Raw genomic sequence first — 18272 nt, 5'->3', positions numbered from 1 at the left:
TTAGAAGTGTTAAAAGCCTTTAATAAATAGGAAAGCATTCTGTATTCTTAGATGGGTAAACAGTGTTAAGATGTCCTAGTCTAATCCCAGTGAAAATTATAAGGAGTGTGTGTGGGATGGGAGAAATAAATAACAAGAACCAATGGTTCTTCTTTTTTTTAAAGTAGTAAGCATGGGATACACTGCCTTACTGGTTTTAAGCAATTATTAAGTTAAGGAACAGATATGGTGTAGAGTAAGTGCCAGGACAATGCAAGAGAAGAACAAGGCTCACCTGTTTGGTTGACCCAACATAGATTTGAGTGCCTTCTGTTTGCGGGGCCCGGGGTTACACTGGTGAGGAAGGCAGATAACTGCTGGCGCTCCTGGATCTCACGGATGTGGGGGAAGCATGTGAGCGTCAGGAGTGCTTGAAGTGTTGGAACAAGGGGGGCAGGTGCTGGGGGAGCCCTGGGAAGGGCGCATGGCTCCTTGTTCTCAGCTGGCCCCAGGGTTAGCACGTCAAGAACGATGTTCCAAGACCAGGGTGATAGTGGACTTCTCCAACGAAGTGGCTGTCAGATTGCAGCCTGGAGGATGAGTAAGAACTGGCTGCAAGCGGGGGGAGGGTGGTGATGGAGCCACGGGGCAGGTGGAACCCTGTGTGAGGAGCCACAGACCAGAGTGGTGGGTGGAGCTTGCAGGGGGGAAGAGGCAGGAGGAGCTGGATGGTAAGCAGCTCCAGATCCCGGGGAACACGGAGTCCAGGCTAGGACCTCTACCTCTGTTCTAAAGGGGCGGGAAGCCAATGCAGGCCTCTAAGCCCAGGACGGCTGACTCTAACTGTGGTGTATGTCCTCAGTGTTGTAACAGAGGATCTTGCCTGTATGTCTGTAGCCCACAGCTCCGTGCATACAGGAGTTCCTCACCCTCCTGGCCGTGTGTCACACCGTGGTCCCCGAGAAGGATGGAGAGAACATCATCTACCAGGCCTCCTCCCCAGGTGAGGGCTCCGGGCTGAGTGTGCCCCGCCGTCCCCTTCTCTGGGTGTTTGCAGTTACTTTGGGGGCTGTGGTGGGGTGGCGTGCCCCACAAAGACTCCACTGTTTGTCTCTGGCCTCACGCGGTTTGCAGGTTATGGTGACAAGTGCTAAAGCCCCAGAGAGGTGGCACTGAGCCCTCCTGACTCCGTAACACTGTGACAGCAGGGCGAGACCCCAGGCCATCTTGCGTCTGCTAGAGGAAGACCGTGCACTAGACAAAACTCGCAGGGGAGGGTGGACTGGCTTCTTTGTTCACCCTCCCCCCACCATAGATTTTCCAGCTGCTGATGGCGCTAAGCTGGGTACTAACTCTTGAACCCACTTCCTGGAGCTCTGAATCCCCGGAGCTCTGAATCTGTGCTAGAACAGAAACACTGCCTCACTTGGAGAAGACGTTTAGTCAGAAAGTCATGGGAACGTTACTTAAGTTCCTTAGGGAGAACTTGACCCCCACCGAGAACGGCAGGGATGCCATCGCTCTTGTCCCCAGAGCGTCTTTTTAGCTCCCGACTTCCCACCTCATGCAAGCGCCGCCGTCAGGACCCGGGTGCTGGGAGTGAGCGCGTGCCTCCTAGAGCCGAGTCCTCACCACTGCGCCCGTGCGCCAGGCCCCTCCAGCTGCTGGGGACTTGGTTGATTTGAGAAATAACACGTGCTCAACAGAAGTCTGCCATTGCCTGTGGAGAGTCAGTGCCTCATCACCTCTATTGACAGACGAAGCTGCGTTGGTGAAGGGCGCCAGGAAGCTGGGCTTTGTCTTCACGGCCAGAACGCCATACTCGGTCATCATAGAAGCAGTAAGTGACAAGCCTGGGCACCTCTTCGCCTTGTACCTCACCTACTTTCTCGAAGACTCTCTGTTCGAAATAGCATGTCTGATGGAAACGTGAGAGCTACATTTTTTTTTTCCTGTGAGAAACTAGATCCATTGGGAAGCCGCGGGTATCCTGTGATGATATCAGCTTATTCATGTCGTGTTTGTGTTACTGGCATCTTTGTCTCTCGGAGAGGCTTCTCCACGAGTCTTTCATACGCTGGTGTGATTTGTAGTACAGAAGCTAGCAAGCTTGCTCTTCGTTCTCTAACAGTCAGGGGAATAACCACATGGCCCACGTGTCTTGAGGGCAGGATCTGCGGCTCTGTCTTTGCAGCCTTGGCACCCCGGCTATGTGCACAGCAGAGCCCTCGGCGCACTAGTTTCAGTCTCCCCGACTGGGGAGATGCAAGTGGGCACTGAAGACCTTTGTCATCTGTAGGAGTTTTTCTTTTTCCTAAGGCCTAGGGGCTTTATTTATTTTATGATTGATTTTTTTAAAAAAGATTTTATTTATTTGTCAGAGAGAGAGAGAGCGAGCACAAGCAGGTGGAGCAGCAGGCAGAGGGAGAAGCAGGCTCCCCATTGAGCAGGAGCCCAATGCAGGACTTGATCCCAGGACCCCGGGGTCATGACCTGAGCCGAAGGCAGACGCTTAACCAACTGAGCCACTCAGGCGTCCTGTATTTTATGATTGGTTTTTGAGTTTCCCTGCTCAGGAAGCCTGAGAGAGAAATTTGGTGATAGGAAAAAATGTGAGTCAAGAATAACAGCCAATAAAGAAGGACCCTTGAGGTGGGCAATGGGGGAATTGTTGGTTAGGAGTGGCAAGGTGCGGGTGTGTTTAATGCTGACTGATTAGGGGGGCTGCAATTTGCTGCAGGATGGGTTGATGAGGGCCTGGAGACAACTACTGTCTTCTGTCTCCTCTGCCTGCCTTCACCTCTCAATTTGGGGCGGGTTCATGGATTATAACAGTTTTTGCTTTCATGCATCCTTGTATCTCTAGGCCTTCTTAATGCATTTGAAATTCACTTCTAATTTATATAGTAAATTGTTATTGTTCCTGACTTGGTGGTACTCCATTTTTTGGGTACTTATATGTAAAACCTAGAAAAATATCAGACCTTTTACAGTGTGCCTGTTTCTTGGCACGTTCACGTTCTTGTCTTCTGGAGTACAGAGATCAAAGCATAATTATTTTTATTTTAAAGTAGAACAAAGTAACTGAGTATTCAATTTCCTTCATAGAAGCTTCTCATTAATGAAGTCTTTACCCCCTTCAGTTTGAGGAGATTGGTAACAATCACAGTAGAATTTTCTGTCGTGTGGGTGCTGCTGTTTTCTCTGCGTTGCAGTGATGGGGACGGGGATTGGGTGTGCACTGATGGGACGCAAGTGGGAGAGACAAAGAGAGCATGGCTGCTTCTGGTTTGCTCACAGTACCAGATAAATATGGAGAGCTAGACAGCCCACTGGCATTGTCATCATGGCGGTAGAGGCTGACTAAAAGTGGATTGACAGCCCCTCGTCATTTTATTAAACTATTAAGGGCATGTTTCTGAGAGTAAATAAGACTACATGACTACTTAAGGTTCATACTAATAACTTTAAAATCCTGTTTAACCACCAATAGCAGAATATCCTCAAACCACGCATTTTTGTGTTGGTTACCAGCCATTTACATGAAGTGACCCAACTGGTCATCTTAATGGCCGAGTCTGTGGGCTGCACCTGGTTGCACAGTGGTTGATGGGATAGCAAAGAGAGGTTGGCTCCTGGCAGTCATAGCACTCGTGCTGATTTGTGCGGTACCAGTGGGCACATTTCTGAATGGGCATCTGACCAGGTTGGGACAGGGTGAGGAAAAAGAACTGGTGGTTGCAGAAGGAGGGAAATAAAGGCCAATGAAGGCTGGATGAGGTGGGTTCCTGGTTGTATTTCAGGATGCAAGGAGAAGGAGTGGGGAGTTGTGGACAGGGCAGTAATGATGACTTGGTGACATCTGATAAATTGCCCTAAAATCTTTTGCAGATCCATAATCCTTATTTCTAAATCCAAAATCCAAGAAGCTTTGAATTCTGAGTTTCTCCCCCATATTTGGGGAGTTAGGCATTTGGCAGCACCATGTAACCAGAACTGACATGAGGCCGTGTGTGGTCTTCGGAACCTCAGTGTGGATAGTCCTACGTTACGCTGTAGAAAATTGATGAGTTGGATCACAGGGTGTTGCCCCAGACTCCCCAGGGGAAATTATGGCATATGATGTATGCGTGCATTTTTATAAAATGTGTAAAATTCTGAGTTTGGACGCATGACCTGCCCCAGGGTTTCAAGTGGACCTGTGTAGCTTGTGTCCCGTGTTTTCCCTGTCTTGGAAGGGACTGTGTCGGCCAGCTATTGCGACAGCCTATTGAAGCATGAGAAGCTTCTACCAGAAGGGGGAGCTATGACCCCACCGGACTGGCATGTGGGAAAACCCTAGCTGTTGTTGAAAAGGCCTTTACAGGGGGATAGAAAGAGAGCTCGAGAGAGAATATATGTGTATGTGTGTGTGTGTATTATATTACAGAGAGAGGGAGAGAGGGATATACGTGTATGTGTATTATGTACAGAGAGAGAAAGTGCTGGCGGGATGGGGAGATGTGTGTACAGAGAGGTTTATGATTGGGGAGACTGTTGTTACAAGGTTTTAATACTTTGCACCTCAGGTAAGAGCCTGCTTTTCTTCCTTTAGATGGGACAGGAACAGACATTTGGAATCCTTAACGTCCTGGAATTTTCTAGGTATGTTTCTCTTTCGTGCACTTGAAATAAAATACTTCCATATATATTTCACAACGTCATCACAGTGTTTGCAAGATTGTATAGTATGATTAAATATAGTACCTAAGTATTGAATTTAGTAAATATATCTCCACAAACCCTCTCCTTGCTGGAATTTGTGACTTTCATTAAAGAAAGTGAAGTAGGTCGTTTTTCTTTTTTTTTCCAAATGAAACCTTATGCTTCCATATCCTCCTCTTTCTTTAGATTTCCAGACCTGCTGTTCTGGCATCAGCAGCTGCAGACATGTCTGCATAGTTTGGAGTATGTGACGAGGGCCCTATTTCTGTTGGTTTTTCCCACGTCCCATGGGGTCGTGCCTCGTGCTCCATGTGAGCACTCTCGTGTCAGGCCTGGGAAACTGATGAGCGGAGGTCGATAAGATCCGTCCATCCTGTCAGAGGCTTTGTCTGAGTCGGGCAGTTCTCTTGTATATACTCCAGCTCATTCTTCCCCAGTGTGGTTTATTTAATTTAAGACCCAGGAATATTTCTTGGATCATTTGCTTCCCTTGTCATTAAAAATATCTTAATGTTTGGTATCTTTCCTTCTTAACATTGAACTTGATGTCAATACTAGAGCAAGGTTCTGTCGCTACCTCAAAAGCATGTTTTCCCATTAGTAAAACTGGAGTTTTTCAATAACCTTTGTTAAATGATTCACGCTTTATTTTCTCTGCTTTATAAGTTGTTTGAAAAAGATCAATTTTTAACCCTCTTGTGGGAAATGCTTTCCAGTCCTAGACTTTGGTTTTAGGACCGCAAACTTGAACTTTGGTAGGTCAAGAGCCCTTGAGGCTGGGCGAGTCAGAGGGGAGGAAGGATGGTTGATAACAGTAGTGGTTCATGTAGGGGAGTAGGGGCCAGTGTCCCTGTGTGTGGAGGTAAGGAACACATTAAACACTGCTCCGAGCGTTTCTGTGCCCCATCTCTTGTGGATGTCCTGGAAACTGTGCTGTTATGTGGCAGTGGTAACCAGCAGTTATTACAGGGACAAGAAGGAGGAAAGGGAATTCGATTAAAGCAGGTGATATGGATAGAGACATGAGGATGTATTAAAAACTTCTGGGAGAATACGAGGGATTGGAAAAGTCCTTTGGAGTTATAGCTGTGGTTCTCTTTCTTTCTAGTAGACTCCGCTTTTCCAGGTGCCACTTAATTCTGACAGCACTCCTTCTCAGCCCTTGGTGACAGCCCTGCTTTATACACTCAGAAAGTGAGATGCTGGGTAACCAACTTTGCTGAGAGTACCTGGCTACTAGGTAGCTGAGGGAGAATTCAAATCCAGGTCAGACAGAGTGCTGTGGGTTAGGATGTGGGAATTTACACGAAGCTGGAGAGAGCGTGTGCCTTAGTCTTAGGAGCGAAGAGTCCATTGGGAATCCCCTTACTGGCATGGGTGGCCGGGGGCCTAGTGTGGTTGGGAGGTAGCTCAGGAGGATAGAATGTCTGCAAAAGGCAGGGACAGAAGGTGTAGAGTGCGAGTGTAGTGTGTATTCTGGTGTGCGGGAGGCCGGCAGGTGGGTGGGTGGGCGGGCTCGTGGGGAATGAGGCCAGGCTGCAGAGGTGAGGGGAGGTCAGCAAGAACTGGAATCTGTAGGCAGTGGGGAGCCACTGAAGGCTCCCTGAGTGAGCACGGGCCACGATGAAAGAAGAGTGCAGAAGTGTCCGTGTTGGAGTGGGGAGGGGCAGTAATCAGGCACACCTAAGGGCTGAATCAGGAGTGTTCTATGAATTTCTAATTTTTTTCTACTCCGCTTAATAGAAGATACAACAAGGGGCTTTTGGACTAAGTGGATTTATGTTGAAGCTCCCCTCTGCTACTTACGGCACAGATGACTAATATTTTGAGCTGTAAAATAACACTTCTACACAGTATTATCAGAAGTAAATTAAATGTGCATAATAGATGGTCAAATTTTCCATTTCTGCTCTCCTGCTATAAATAGCTATACTAGTCAGTTTCCAGGGAAGGGAAAAATAGGTTTATGTCCATTATATGTAAATAAAAAGAGTAGTAGATACACAATTAAAGTCCAGCTCTGAAGGAAAAGTAAGGAAAATGGAGCTTTGCCATTTTTAGGGCTCTCAGATCATCTTTTGATTTGTTTGGTGCTTAATCATAGGGCATGGGTCCTGTCATACAGACCAATGACGACTTTCCTTTCTTTCTCTTTTTCTTACCCTTGCAGTGACAGAAAAAGAATGTCTGTAATTGTTCGAACTCCGTCAGGCCAACTTCGGCTCTATTGTAAGGGGGCTGTAAGTACCGCCTAAGTGTCCTGCGCAGCAGGGCGCCCTTGCTGGCTACGTCGTTCATCCACTGCTGCTCTCCACCACTGTCCCCATCATGCGCTGCACGTTTGCCCGAGGTTGAAAGGCTCTTTCAGATTGACCATAAAACTGACCTGGTAGTAACAGCCCACTGAAAATAGTGGTGGTTCAGGCCAGTGTGGCAATGGTGGCCCGTGAAAGGCTTGCTTTTAGCCAATAGTTGGTTTCAGAGACAGCAGTTCGCTGTGTTGTGCGAAATCCTTGGAGCGTGTTCTGACTTTGGGAAGATAGAATAATTCATATGGACCTGTGATAGTCTTTTAAGTACACTGAGATTGTGTGTGTGTGTGTGTGTGTGTGTGTGTGTCTGCCAGCAGCTCTTCGTAGTTGTTGTGGTTTGTTTGTTGTCACAACTTTTCTGAGCTGTGTTCCTCAGTGTTTCTTAGCTGAACTGGGTTTAGTGCCTTGTGGGCTGTGCACTCCCTTGCCAGGAGCTCCTGCAGGGTCAGGAGGCAAGAGTGTAGTTGAGCAGCTTAGGACGTGCCTGTTACTCATTCCACTCCTGCATGAAGGTGTATAAACTTGGGCATGTATTTTGCAAATGTGGGTAAATGTAGGCAGCATTGTGTCCCTGATAATTCTCTTGACACTTACAGTTCTCCCCAAAAAGTTTTTCTTTGGACACACCCATACCCGATTTATTTTCCAAAGCTCATGACTAAATCTGGCCAAGACTGTATTTCTACTTGCCCACTCAGGTGTTCTCATGCACACTGGACAAGCATTACAACAAAGCCAGGTTTAGAATGCTGACTGGAAGGTTTACTTAAGGGATTGCCAGTCACAGGGTTTCTCTATCTTACAGGATAATGTCATTTTTGAGAGACTCTCAAAAGATTCAAAATATATGGAGGAAACACTGTGCCACCTGGAATATTTTGCCACAGAAGGTAAGTGAAATTTGGAAATGTATTTAACCATTGAAGTTGTATTTTCATGTGTTTGTGGCTGATGCAGTCATGTTCTGAATGGACACGTGTGTTTTGTGCAGTCCTTGGCTCTCTTCATAGGATATACTTTTCTAGTGCTCCCCCGGTCCCCTCCCTCTGTGTTCTGTGCCTGTGGCAGTGACAAGATGTGCGCCACCTGTCTGGGACTCTGCTGACTCCTCACCAGGAGTGTGGAAGGAACAGGCAGGCCAGCTCACCACACGTAGAATCAGTTTGTAGTTATTATTCCTCTTCTCAGAAAACTCATGAGGTTATGTCTCTGTCCTCCTCTTGTTATCCTTATGACTACTGGCTTATCCATGACTCGAGGAAACAATAATTCATTGAGCCTGTAGAGACTAGGAAAGGAGTTCTCTGAAAGGCCTCGAATGACACTGATGTCAGGGTTTCCAGCAAGGGAAGGTGATGAAACCTGGGGACTGGTCGAAGTGCCGACTGCAGCTTTTTCACCTTTGTGCATTCCTCTGGTCACATGTGCGTGTGCATGCATGTGTGTATTTGTACACACATGTGTCTGCTGGTCCGGATCGTCCATGTGATGCACGTTGGGCTTTTATTGTTGTCTCAAAATGTCCCTCCTGCCTCCTCTGCTTGCTGATACCTGCTCACTGCTCATGCACATAGAGTGCGTGCCCAGCTCCTCTACTCTCTGCTGTGGGGAGTTCACTCCGTGGCTTCCACGTACTCTCACATCTATACACGAGGTACTTTACAGCAAAACGCACTGAAGTTGTTCTTCAATTCCCTTTCTAGATGTGTGAAAGTTAAATTAGAGTGACCTAAAAAGCAGATAGTTTAATTTTTTTGAGCATGCTGGTTTAAAATGGAGCCCCATGATGTCACCTAGGAGGCAGGGTGCCCTGCTTGCTTCCATCGCTGGATATGCTGTGGCTGTTTTGCAGGCTTGAGGACTCTCTGTGTGGCTTACGCTGACCTCTCTGAGCGTGAGTATGAGGAGTGGCTGAAGGTCTATCAGGAAGCCAGCACCATCCTGAAAGACAGAGCTCAACGGTTGGAAGAGTGCTATGAGATCATAGAGAAGGTAATTACCTGTGATACCATTGTTGCATGCCCAATGAGGAGCTCCGAGTATTGAACAGTCTTTGGACAGGAATCATTTCACTATATAGCCATGTTCCCTTTTCCTGTACATATCTTAAGCATTAGCTTTTAACGAGGTCTTTCTTTGCTTTAAGAAACACTTCGTTTTTATGGGCACCTGAGAGGTCGAGCCACCTTTGGCTAAGTGTTAATGGTATCTTAAGAAGTATCAGGTCAAAAACAGTGTCAGTGACTCTCGGGGTTTACCTAGGATTAGGCTTAATGAGATTGTTCACCCTATTGAGTTACAGGAGCATTCAGAAGGCGTAGGCTGGTGGGACATTGTTCATTCTAAGCATGTTCACACTTACTCTAATAATAGCTACCTTTGCCATTGCTACTCCATATTGCCTACTTTGATTTTTGTTGTTGTTGCTGGTCTTTGCAGTTTATCCCAAAGCATTAGGTAGCTTTCTACGTATTGGATTCCCTCAAATCCGGCAGTTGGATTTCACCTTTTTCTGTTTCATTCAGCACCCATCGGCCCATTCGTTTTCCAGTTTCTAGAACTCTGAAGTCATTAGCTTTTCTCATTCTTTGTGTTTCTTTTTTCTTTTTTCTTTTTTTTTAAAAGGTTTTATTTATTTATTCGACAGAGATAGAGACAGCCAGCGAGGGAGGGAACACAAGCAGGGGGAGTGGGAGAGGAAGAAGCAGGCTCATAGTGGAAGAGCCTGATGTGGGGCTCGATCCCACAACGCCGGGATCACGCCCTGAGCTGAAGGCAGATGCTTAACCGCTGCGCCACCCAGGCGCCCCCATTCTTTGTGTTTCTTAAAATTACTTTTTGGCTTTTTTTATATTCCGCTTTTGTCTGAGTTTTCTATTTACTTGTTTGTCACTTTAATGGAATTTGGTAGGAGTAGAACAGAATTCAGGTTTCATTTGCTCTGCTTTACTGGAAATAAGCAAAATTACTTATAGAATCAGAAAACGATTACATAGGTGATGGGTCCGTGTGGTACCAAGCAGAGGTCAATCTCTTTTTCCACAGTCGGGTCATCAAGCTATGGTGCCCTAGCATGGGGGGACTCGGGGGAAGTAGGTGCTCTGTGCAGGGGCTCTGGAATCTGCCAGGCCAGCAGGCAGTCTCCACCCGTCCACATGTCCACACCCATCCTCACTGTGAACTGGCCCTCTGTGCTCCTGGAAGAAGTTTAACAGGAGCAACATTTGATAGCTCCTCAATCTTAAGATACTTTGATATTTTCTTCTCTGGCTGTTGAAATGTTAGCATCAGCTGTCTCTTAGTCTTGTATCGTCAGATGAGTGTTATCATCTAGAATCAGTTTTTTTCCTGTGTTACCCATACTATAATATGTACGTTACTCATCAGTGGAGTGAGAGGGGAAGGCTCACCTCCTGTGAATATCTTCAGGATAACTTGCCCGTATGCTTTACTGCAAGGTGATTCCTATTCTAACATGCCCATGGTCCAAGAAATAAATGATCAACGCTGGGTTGCCTATGTGTTTCAGGTGGTTCTAATATTGCAAATAGTTCCGAAATGCCGCACATCTAGATACCATTAATTATCTGCAAATGAAGGTTTAGTGTACAGGAAATAAGAGAACTGTCAGAATATTTGACTACCTTTCGGGATCAGTTTTGTCATTGATGCTGCTCTTAAGGCTGTACCAGTCTGTAATCGCAGTTCTTTCTCAATCTAGAATTTACTGTTACTTGGAGCCACCGCCATTGAAGATCGCCTTCAGGCAGGCGTTCCAGAAACCATAGCAACTCTGTTGAAGGCGGAAATTAAAATCTGGGTGTTGACAGGAGATAAACAAGAAACTGCAATTAATATAGGTAATTAATTGTAAATTTTCCCGGTGTTGGCTTTGTATTATTTTTAAAGTATCTTGTAGAAGTGCCTAAGGCTTCCTCAAATGCATTGACAGATGATGTTTTAAGGCCAAGGAAAGTTTACCTGAATCAAATGAAGATCTTTTATGAGTGTTATCTGCCTGTAATAAACATTAAAACTATTATGTCTCCCTGAATTGTGTTAAACACACTTATATAGGATACAGAATTCAAGATTTGGTAACTTTTTCTTACTGCTCTCTTCACAAAATTGTAGTCTGAGACTAAGATCATGTTTTCACCAAGTTTAATATGCATGATAATTTTAAATAATTATAACCACTTGAATGATTTTACCAACTGATGGGTCTTCTAAGAATGTCGTCTCTTTCTTTCCTTCCCGTGTGTGGGTTGGTAACCTCTTTGCTTGCTAAACTTCACAGAAATTAAAGTTGAAGAAAGGGAATTTTAAGTCCAGATAACTTACATTAATGTTAAAGACGCACATTTTGAGTTTGAAAGGAGGTGAAATGACTCATTTTAAAAGATCTGATTTTGGTTCTTGAAGTTACTTTCGAGTTACCTGGTGCTTCTGTAGTGCCGTGATGGCATCAGAAGCCCGGTACATACGTGATCGAGAGTGTGCAAGGGCCGCATGACTCATGATATATTTGTGGAAGTAGACTGTGTCCCAGGTCCCTTCAGAAAGAAACATGCTGGAACCTCCACATGTAAATGACTGTTGCCCTATTGGGAGCAGTCTCCTGGGAATATTATCAGTTGACTCCAGGCACGCCCGTTTCCTTAAGCCTTCCCTTCCGAAGCAGCTCTGTCTCTCGGATAACCTCAGTAGTAGACAAACACCTCCCCTCTGAAGCGAACGCTGGTTTTGTTTAATGAACCAGACTCAGTTTAATCACCTCTTAGCAAGGCGGAAGCTAGTCACGTGCCGTTTGGGCTCCCACACAAGTGAAATTGAAGTCACAGGCGAGTGACACGTGATTCATAAACAGTCTTGGAAGCTTCAGCTGCAGACTTTGTGGATTTGTGTTGTCTTTCAAGTGCGTGTTTCTGGACAAAAGTCAAATGATGTTTCTGTGTGGATCCCTCACTACTATTAGAAAATAAAAACCCAGAGTGTGTAGCCCTTGGGTGATGTCAGCAGTGTTTTGTAAAATGAAGGTAAGCCCCTGCTTTTGGTTTACTGTGCCTCTGTCTGTGTATATATGTTGCCCCTTCAGGTATGATTTCTCATAGACATTTCTCTCAGGGCTGAAACCCTGGTGCTGCTATGTGGCTCCCGTGGCTCACGCAGGGCACATAAAGTTGACGGCTGCCCCGAAATGCTGACAGTTTAAGGGAATGCTTTCTGCCCTCTTAGAGCAGTATCTAAGAAGTGAGTAACCCCTCAAGTTAAAATTGCACGATAATGATAAGATCTGGAAAACAGAGCTTGAGTGTTCCTGCTGGACGAATGACCTTTTTATGCTCCTAGCCCCAGATGACTCCCTTAAGTGCTTTCTTGTGTTTGCTGTAAGAAGCGAGTGTGACCTTGCTGGCATTGTGCTAGCTGGAAAAAGGCCACTGTCCCTCTCATAGCCTCTGCGCCAGATCACCCTGCCCTTGGGCAGCCCACGCGTCCCTTTTCCTGCTTTGTTCCTTTTGTCATACCTGAGCATATCAGGGTCTGGAGGAGTTTGCAATAAACACAAAGGAAAACAAAGGCTTGAAAATCAACCCAGAAAACACAAATGGGTTATAATTCATAAAGGAAAGTTTGACTTGAATGCCATGAGGCTTCTCTGAGCCTTACAAGATAATTGATGCCCATCCGAAGAGTTTGTGAAAATAATGGTGATATTATTTTGTGCTTTTTTTCAAAGTGAGTATAGCAACATCTGTAGTTTTGGTACCAGAAGCATTTATAGGCATTAGATATTTTAAAATTGATCATTCTTAGCAAATACTCTGTAAGACCACAGTGAAATGATGCTTCCTGCTTATATAAGCTGATGACTTCGCCCAAGTCTTATCTTCTGAAGGCTTTTTTGTACTCCCATTTGTTTTCTAGTGTATCAGAATTCAAACATCTCTTTGGTATTATTAAGTATGCAGCCAACAGCCAGGGAACAGATATTCTTTGAAAGAGCTCTGTCTGAATTACTTTTTCACTTTGTATTCAGAACTTAATGGTAATCCCGGGCAGTGTGGAAGGATTAAATGTCATCTTCTGATTTAGGATATCTGTCGAGCCTGCAAAAAGTGTAGGCGTCCAGACATTGTATCAGACTTGTCCATTGCAGACCACAGGTGACAGCTATACGCAGCACAAGGTCGTGCCCCAGATACAGCATGGATTGTATGCCAGTTTACTCGTACTATATTCCTCAACCCCTTGGTAATATGAGCCATTATTGATCTGTTTTCCATAATACTGGATATTCTGTACATGGTAGTGTATTCTTTTTTTTTTTTAAGATTTATTTATTTAGGGTGTTATATGCAAATAATGAATCATGGAACATTGCATCAAAAACTGGGGATGTACTGTATGGTGACTAATATAACAAAATAAAAATTATTTTAAAAAAGATTTATTTATTTATTTATGTATTTGACACAGAGAGAGAGAGAGAAAGACAACGAGAGAGGGAACACGAGCAAGGGGAGTGAGAGAGGAAAAAGCAGGCTTCCTGCTGAGCAGGGAGCCCAATGCGGGACTCGATCCCAGGACCCTGAGATCATGATCTGAGCCGAAGGCAGGTGCTTAATGACTGAGCCACCCAGGTGTCCCCATGGTAGTGCATTCTGTGTGCATTTTCGGGCACCCAGAAGATATTTGGGAGGAAGATCAGGTGTCTAGCAGTTCGACTTCTCTATGAAGGAAGGACAAGAGAGCAAATGAACGAATGTCTGCTGAGTGCAGCACTCTGCTAGGAGTACCTTCTGAATTCTGTCTTCAGGCGTTATATGCGAATGGTCTCACTGCTCAAGGGGGAAATTCAGTGTTTATAAAGGTTAGGTTCTGTTTCATGACCAAGCTGGCATGAGGTCCCAGGGCTCTTCACTTCTGGTGCGGGGCTCCCTTTAAACAGATTCACGTAGCTTTCATACAACTGTTCTCTGAAACTCGAAGACTGGGGGACAATGGTCCTGTGTTTCAGCCATTCCTGGATGCCCATTGTTGTCCTATGTCAACATCCCTGAAATTGGAATGTCTTGCAGCTGTTGACTCCTACTATGTAATTGCATCGTCCTAGGGGTACTTATGGTAAGAGTTCACCTGTAGAGGCGACAATTGGTATGTTTGGTGTTTGGGGTTGTTGGCTTTCCCCGGCATTGGATTTATTTATCATAGTTTAAGAAGCATTTGTAAGGGGCTCCTGGGTTGCTCAGTCGGCCAAGCATCTGACTTTGGCTCAGGTCACGATCTCAGGGTCCTGGGATGGAGTCCCAAGCCAGGCTCCTTGCTCAGTGGGAGTCTTCTTCTCCCTCTGCCTGCCACTCTCCCTGCTTGTGTTGTCTCTCTCGTGCTCTCTCTCTAACAAATAAATAAAATCTTTAAAAAAAAAGAAGCATTTGTAAAATGTAGCTCTTAGTTCATACCTTGCAAATATTTAGTCAAATTAAGTTCCAGCGTATTTGTGTTTCTTAGGAATCAATGAGTACTAGATAGACGGTCTTCTTGCCGGTGGGTTTTAGGTAGTTTGGAACTGGCATGATGCCAGAATCCAACTGTGCTGGGCTTGAATTTATGCTAATTAGCTGTGTTTCAAGGAGTTGGCAGTTTTTTTAGCTTAAAGATTTGGCATCTGTTAGTCTAAAGCGAAATTTCAGATGTAGCTTTTGTGAATCGTGTCATTTCCTTATTACCACTGGGTAAGACGTCTATTAAATACATAAACAACGTATATGAAGTCTACAGAATCTATAATTTTGTTTGAATGGATGTAGGATGAGTGAGAACAAAATCCATTTTAAAGTCATTAAGTGGGACAGAGCTTTCATTAAAACATTTCTAAGTTGTTGTGACTCATTTAATACTTTTAAACCACTTCTTACAGTTTTAGAAGTTTAATTTTTAAAAGTGAGTAAATAATGGTGCTTGCTGCTGTTATTATTGCCTATAGTTTGCCTTGCCTGTCGAAGGGAAGACCTGTTTCTGTTTTCAGGGAAGCTGGGACATTGTTTGGTAGTGGTCTCAATCTGAGTGTTTTGTGTTTTTTTTTTTTTTTTTTTTTACGAAAAAGTCAGACACATTATTTCTTGATTACATGCAGCTGGCATTGTTGCCAGATGCTCTTCTCTAGGCTCAGGGAACTTACATCCCCTAATTGGGGCATGAGTTAATTCTGAGACAAAACAGAGTAACATAGATGAGAAAGTACTAATTGCACAGGATAGATATTAAGTATGACTGGTGTTAGTTACTGAGTGAAGGTTAGCTAGAATGTGCGAAACACTGTGCTGAGTCCTCTCTGCCAGTTTTCTGATTCCTTGGAGGTAGCCATCATCCCTTCTTTAAAGATAGAACTGAGGCACAGAAAACCAAGCAGCTCAGCCTAGGTCACAAGAGACTGTGTCAAAAATCTGAGTGTGTGCCTGTGACAGCTGGTATTCACTTCCTAGAAGGAAAGATACCTGAGTCAAAAAAGACTGGGGAAGCTTCATGGATGACATAGGTTTAAAACTTGAGCCTTTTAAAGAATTTGTTTAAAAAAAAAAAAGCATTAAGGAGGGCAGGTGATATGATGAGCATGGGGTGTTGTACACAACTGATGAATTATTGAACACTACATCTGAAACTGATGATGTGCTATAGGTTGGCTAATTAAATTAAAAAAACGTCTGAGCATAGAATGGATCAGGACAGCCCAGCTTGGTGTGGGGAGGGGTTTGTGAGGCAAGGCTGAGGCCCTGTGCTCGTACATGTGATGGATCCTTCCTGAGAAGGATCTGGAGGGAAAGGTGCCCAGGTGTGTGGCTCTGTGGATGAGTCCTTAGCTTCCTGGTTCTCTGGATGATGGACTTTGTACTGAGCCTCTTTGGCCCCATCTGGAATAGATTAAGAATACCATCTTTCATTATCCATTCCTGATGTCTGGCAGTGTGTTTCATACACTCATACTCAAATATTGATCACACTGTCCCTGAAAATATTTAGGACCAACACACTTACTGTGGGTTGGAACCATGTCGAATGCTAGTGATGGGTAGCTTTATTAATCCTAAAATGCATGGTTAGTAAGGATAAACTGTCCCTAACCCTTCCAGAAATGTCTCCAAGGAAATCTGGATTTGGGTATCTTTGACAATGTGAGCTTATCTCAAAACAGAGAAAGAATGATTGCAAGATCTGAGAGGTTTGGTTTGGTGATACTTTCTAGCGTGCATAATAATTTTCTTAAGATGAAGTCCTGCTCTAAGTACCATAGAGTCTGTAATAGTTTGGTTTCTTTGAATGTTGATTAAACTCAGGTAGTAGAAAGACCAAATGCTTTTAGGGTGTGCTGTTAATTTCAGGTGTAGTAAAAAGTGAAATCCCAGAGGTTCTCTTCTCAGTGATTTTATGGTTGTTTTGTTAGATTGCAAGATTAAAGAACTAGAAGCGTGGATTGACATTTCAATACCTGGCTCTTCTCCAAGAGTTGATCTCATTTTATCCACAAACATTAGAAATCAAGCACACCAAACTAGGGTTGACATAATTTAATTTGCTACATTCGCTAAGTCACAATTAACTGTGTTAAACTTCCATGTTCTGTACAGTGCAGGTGTTCTGTGTGATAATTCTCTAAGCAGAATCTCACTTCGTTTTCCAAATTAAAAAACAAAGAAACAAACAAAACCTATTTCCAGAAGCTTTAGTTTTGTACATTGAAATTCATGGACGTGTCAGTGGTTTTATTTCTTGCCCTCTCCCTGCAACGGCTAAAAAAAACACTTAAGAGTTTTTCCATAATATCTTTGTGCAGCTTCAGTTGTCAAGCAGCATTTTGCTTAAACTGAAAAATATAAAATGAAGCAGCAAGCTAGGGCTTAAAAATTATAGCTTGCTTCTGCAGCTGTTGTTCAAATCAAAAACTACCAGCAAATCCTTTTGCATTAGTTATACTAAATTTGTAACAGTCTATGTTGCATGAAGTTGCTGGAAGTCTCTGGGGATATAAAGAAAGAGTAAGCCTCCCATAGTGGGAAATAATTAAAGTTGCAACATCCCCTTTTGTCAATGAAAATAAAGTATAGACCTCCCTTCTGGACCTGATCTAAGAATTTATAGGAAAGAAGAATACATTTGTAAAATTTTAAGGGTAAACAAAGACTTCAATTATGTCAATCCTATCAGGCAGAACTTTGAATGGCATTCTGGGAAAGTCTCATTTTTACTCATCACTATTGTTAAAATACAGACTTGAACAAGTTTGAAAATGTATAGAATATTATTTCATGTTTCCTCCTTTTTTTTTGTCTTAGGGGTTAAACAGGTATTTACCCATGTGGTATTATGATTTTAAATTATTCAGTTCTGGTTTTTAAAATAATATGCAGTGGTTTTAGCAAGCAAAATAATCTCATTCCCTTGAGGTAACTATTGTTAACCGTCTGGACTATATCTTTATGGTATTGCTTTAAAAAAATATTTGGATTAAAAGCCATGTTTGTGCTTGAAGACTTGTGTTCTGAGGTGATCTACAAAATATTCTGAGATGACGGTAGTTAAGGATATACTTTGTACATTCCAAAATAAATATTTATTGTCTCTCTCCTTCCTAAACAACAGCAACAAAACAAGGTTTTTCTTGGCCTTATTTTTTGTGTTGTCTTGAAGTCTATTTGGTGGCTTTTAATAGGGTTTCCTCAGCACGGGGTTGGAGGGGGTGGGCTGTGGGAAGCCCTGCTGAGTAGAACTGTCAGGTAAATGCTGTAGTTCTTGAGACTTGCCCATTAGTTAAATGCTTGTCTCCTTTTCCACTTAAATATAGCATCTGCCCAAATGGATATTTTAGCTGTTCTGTGGAGGGGAATCCAGGCTCCTCGTTGCTTTAGGAACAGTGTTGGTTAAGCCCCTTCCTTGAGATTGTCACCCAGGTACTTGCTTGACGGTTGTAATTCTCTGTGCTGATGATTTGTTTCATGTTTCCGTGATCATTAATCCTTTATTTTCAGGTGCTGAGGAAAAAGAAGCAATTTTCTAGGTGGAAGGATTCTTTTCTTACCTCTTCTCAATGAGATAAATTGAGATTAGAGGTTGATGAAAAGCGCCAGTTCTCTCAAGGGGCACTTGAGAGGGTGGAGGGTAGTTTGAAAGGAAAGAGTAGAGTCCTGACAGACATCCAGGGTCTTAGGGTTTGCTGGAGCTGCTCTTTCCCAGAGTGTGTGGATTTGAGGGGGGAGGCTCTCCTCCTGGGTTGTGGGTGTC

At 44.0% G+C, this 18272-nt stretch overlaps 1 protein-coding gene across 1 annotated transcript in view; it reads left to right on the top strand.

Moving 5' to 3' along the window:
• ATP8A2 (ATPase phospholipid transporting 8A2) overlaps positions 1–18272 on the top strand; it is a 479733-nt gene that overhangs the window by 89461 nt on the left and 372000 nt on the right. Inside the window, exons 16-22 of the mRNA XM_026493019.4 lie at positions 877–982; positions 1737–1819; positions 4574–4623; positions 6854–6923; positions 7801–7885; positions 8848–8987; positions 10717–10855. Coding sequence (XP_026348804.2) covers positions 877–982; positions 1737–1819; positions 4574–4623; positions 6854–6923; positions 7801–7885; positions 8848–8987; positions 10717–10855 — 673 coding nt within the window. The remainder of the gene's footprint in view (positions 1–876; positions 983–1736; positions 1820–4573; positions 4624–6853; positions 6924–7800; positions 7886–8847; positions 8988–10716; positions 10856–18272) is intronic.

Source organism: Ursus arctos, unplaced genomic scaffold (assembly GCF_023065955.2).
Source record: "Ursus arctos isolate Adak ecotype North America unplaced genomic scaffold, UrsArc2.0 scaffold_10, whole genome shotgun sequence".
In the NCBI taxonomy this organism is placed as follows: Eukaryota; Metazoa; Chordata; class Mammalia; order Carnivora; family Ursidae; genus Ursus; species Ursus arctos.
The sequence above is the reverse complement of the archived record's forward strand: the minus strand, read 5'-3'. Positions and strand labels throughout refer to the sequence as shown.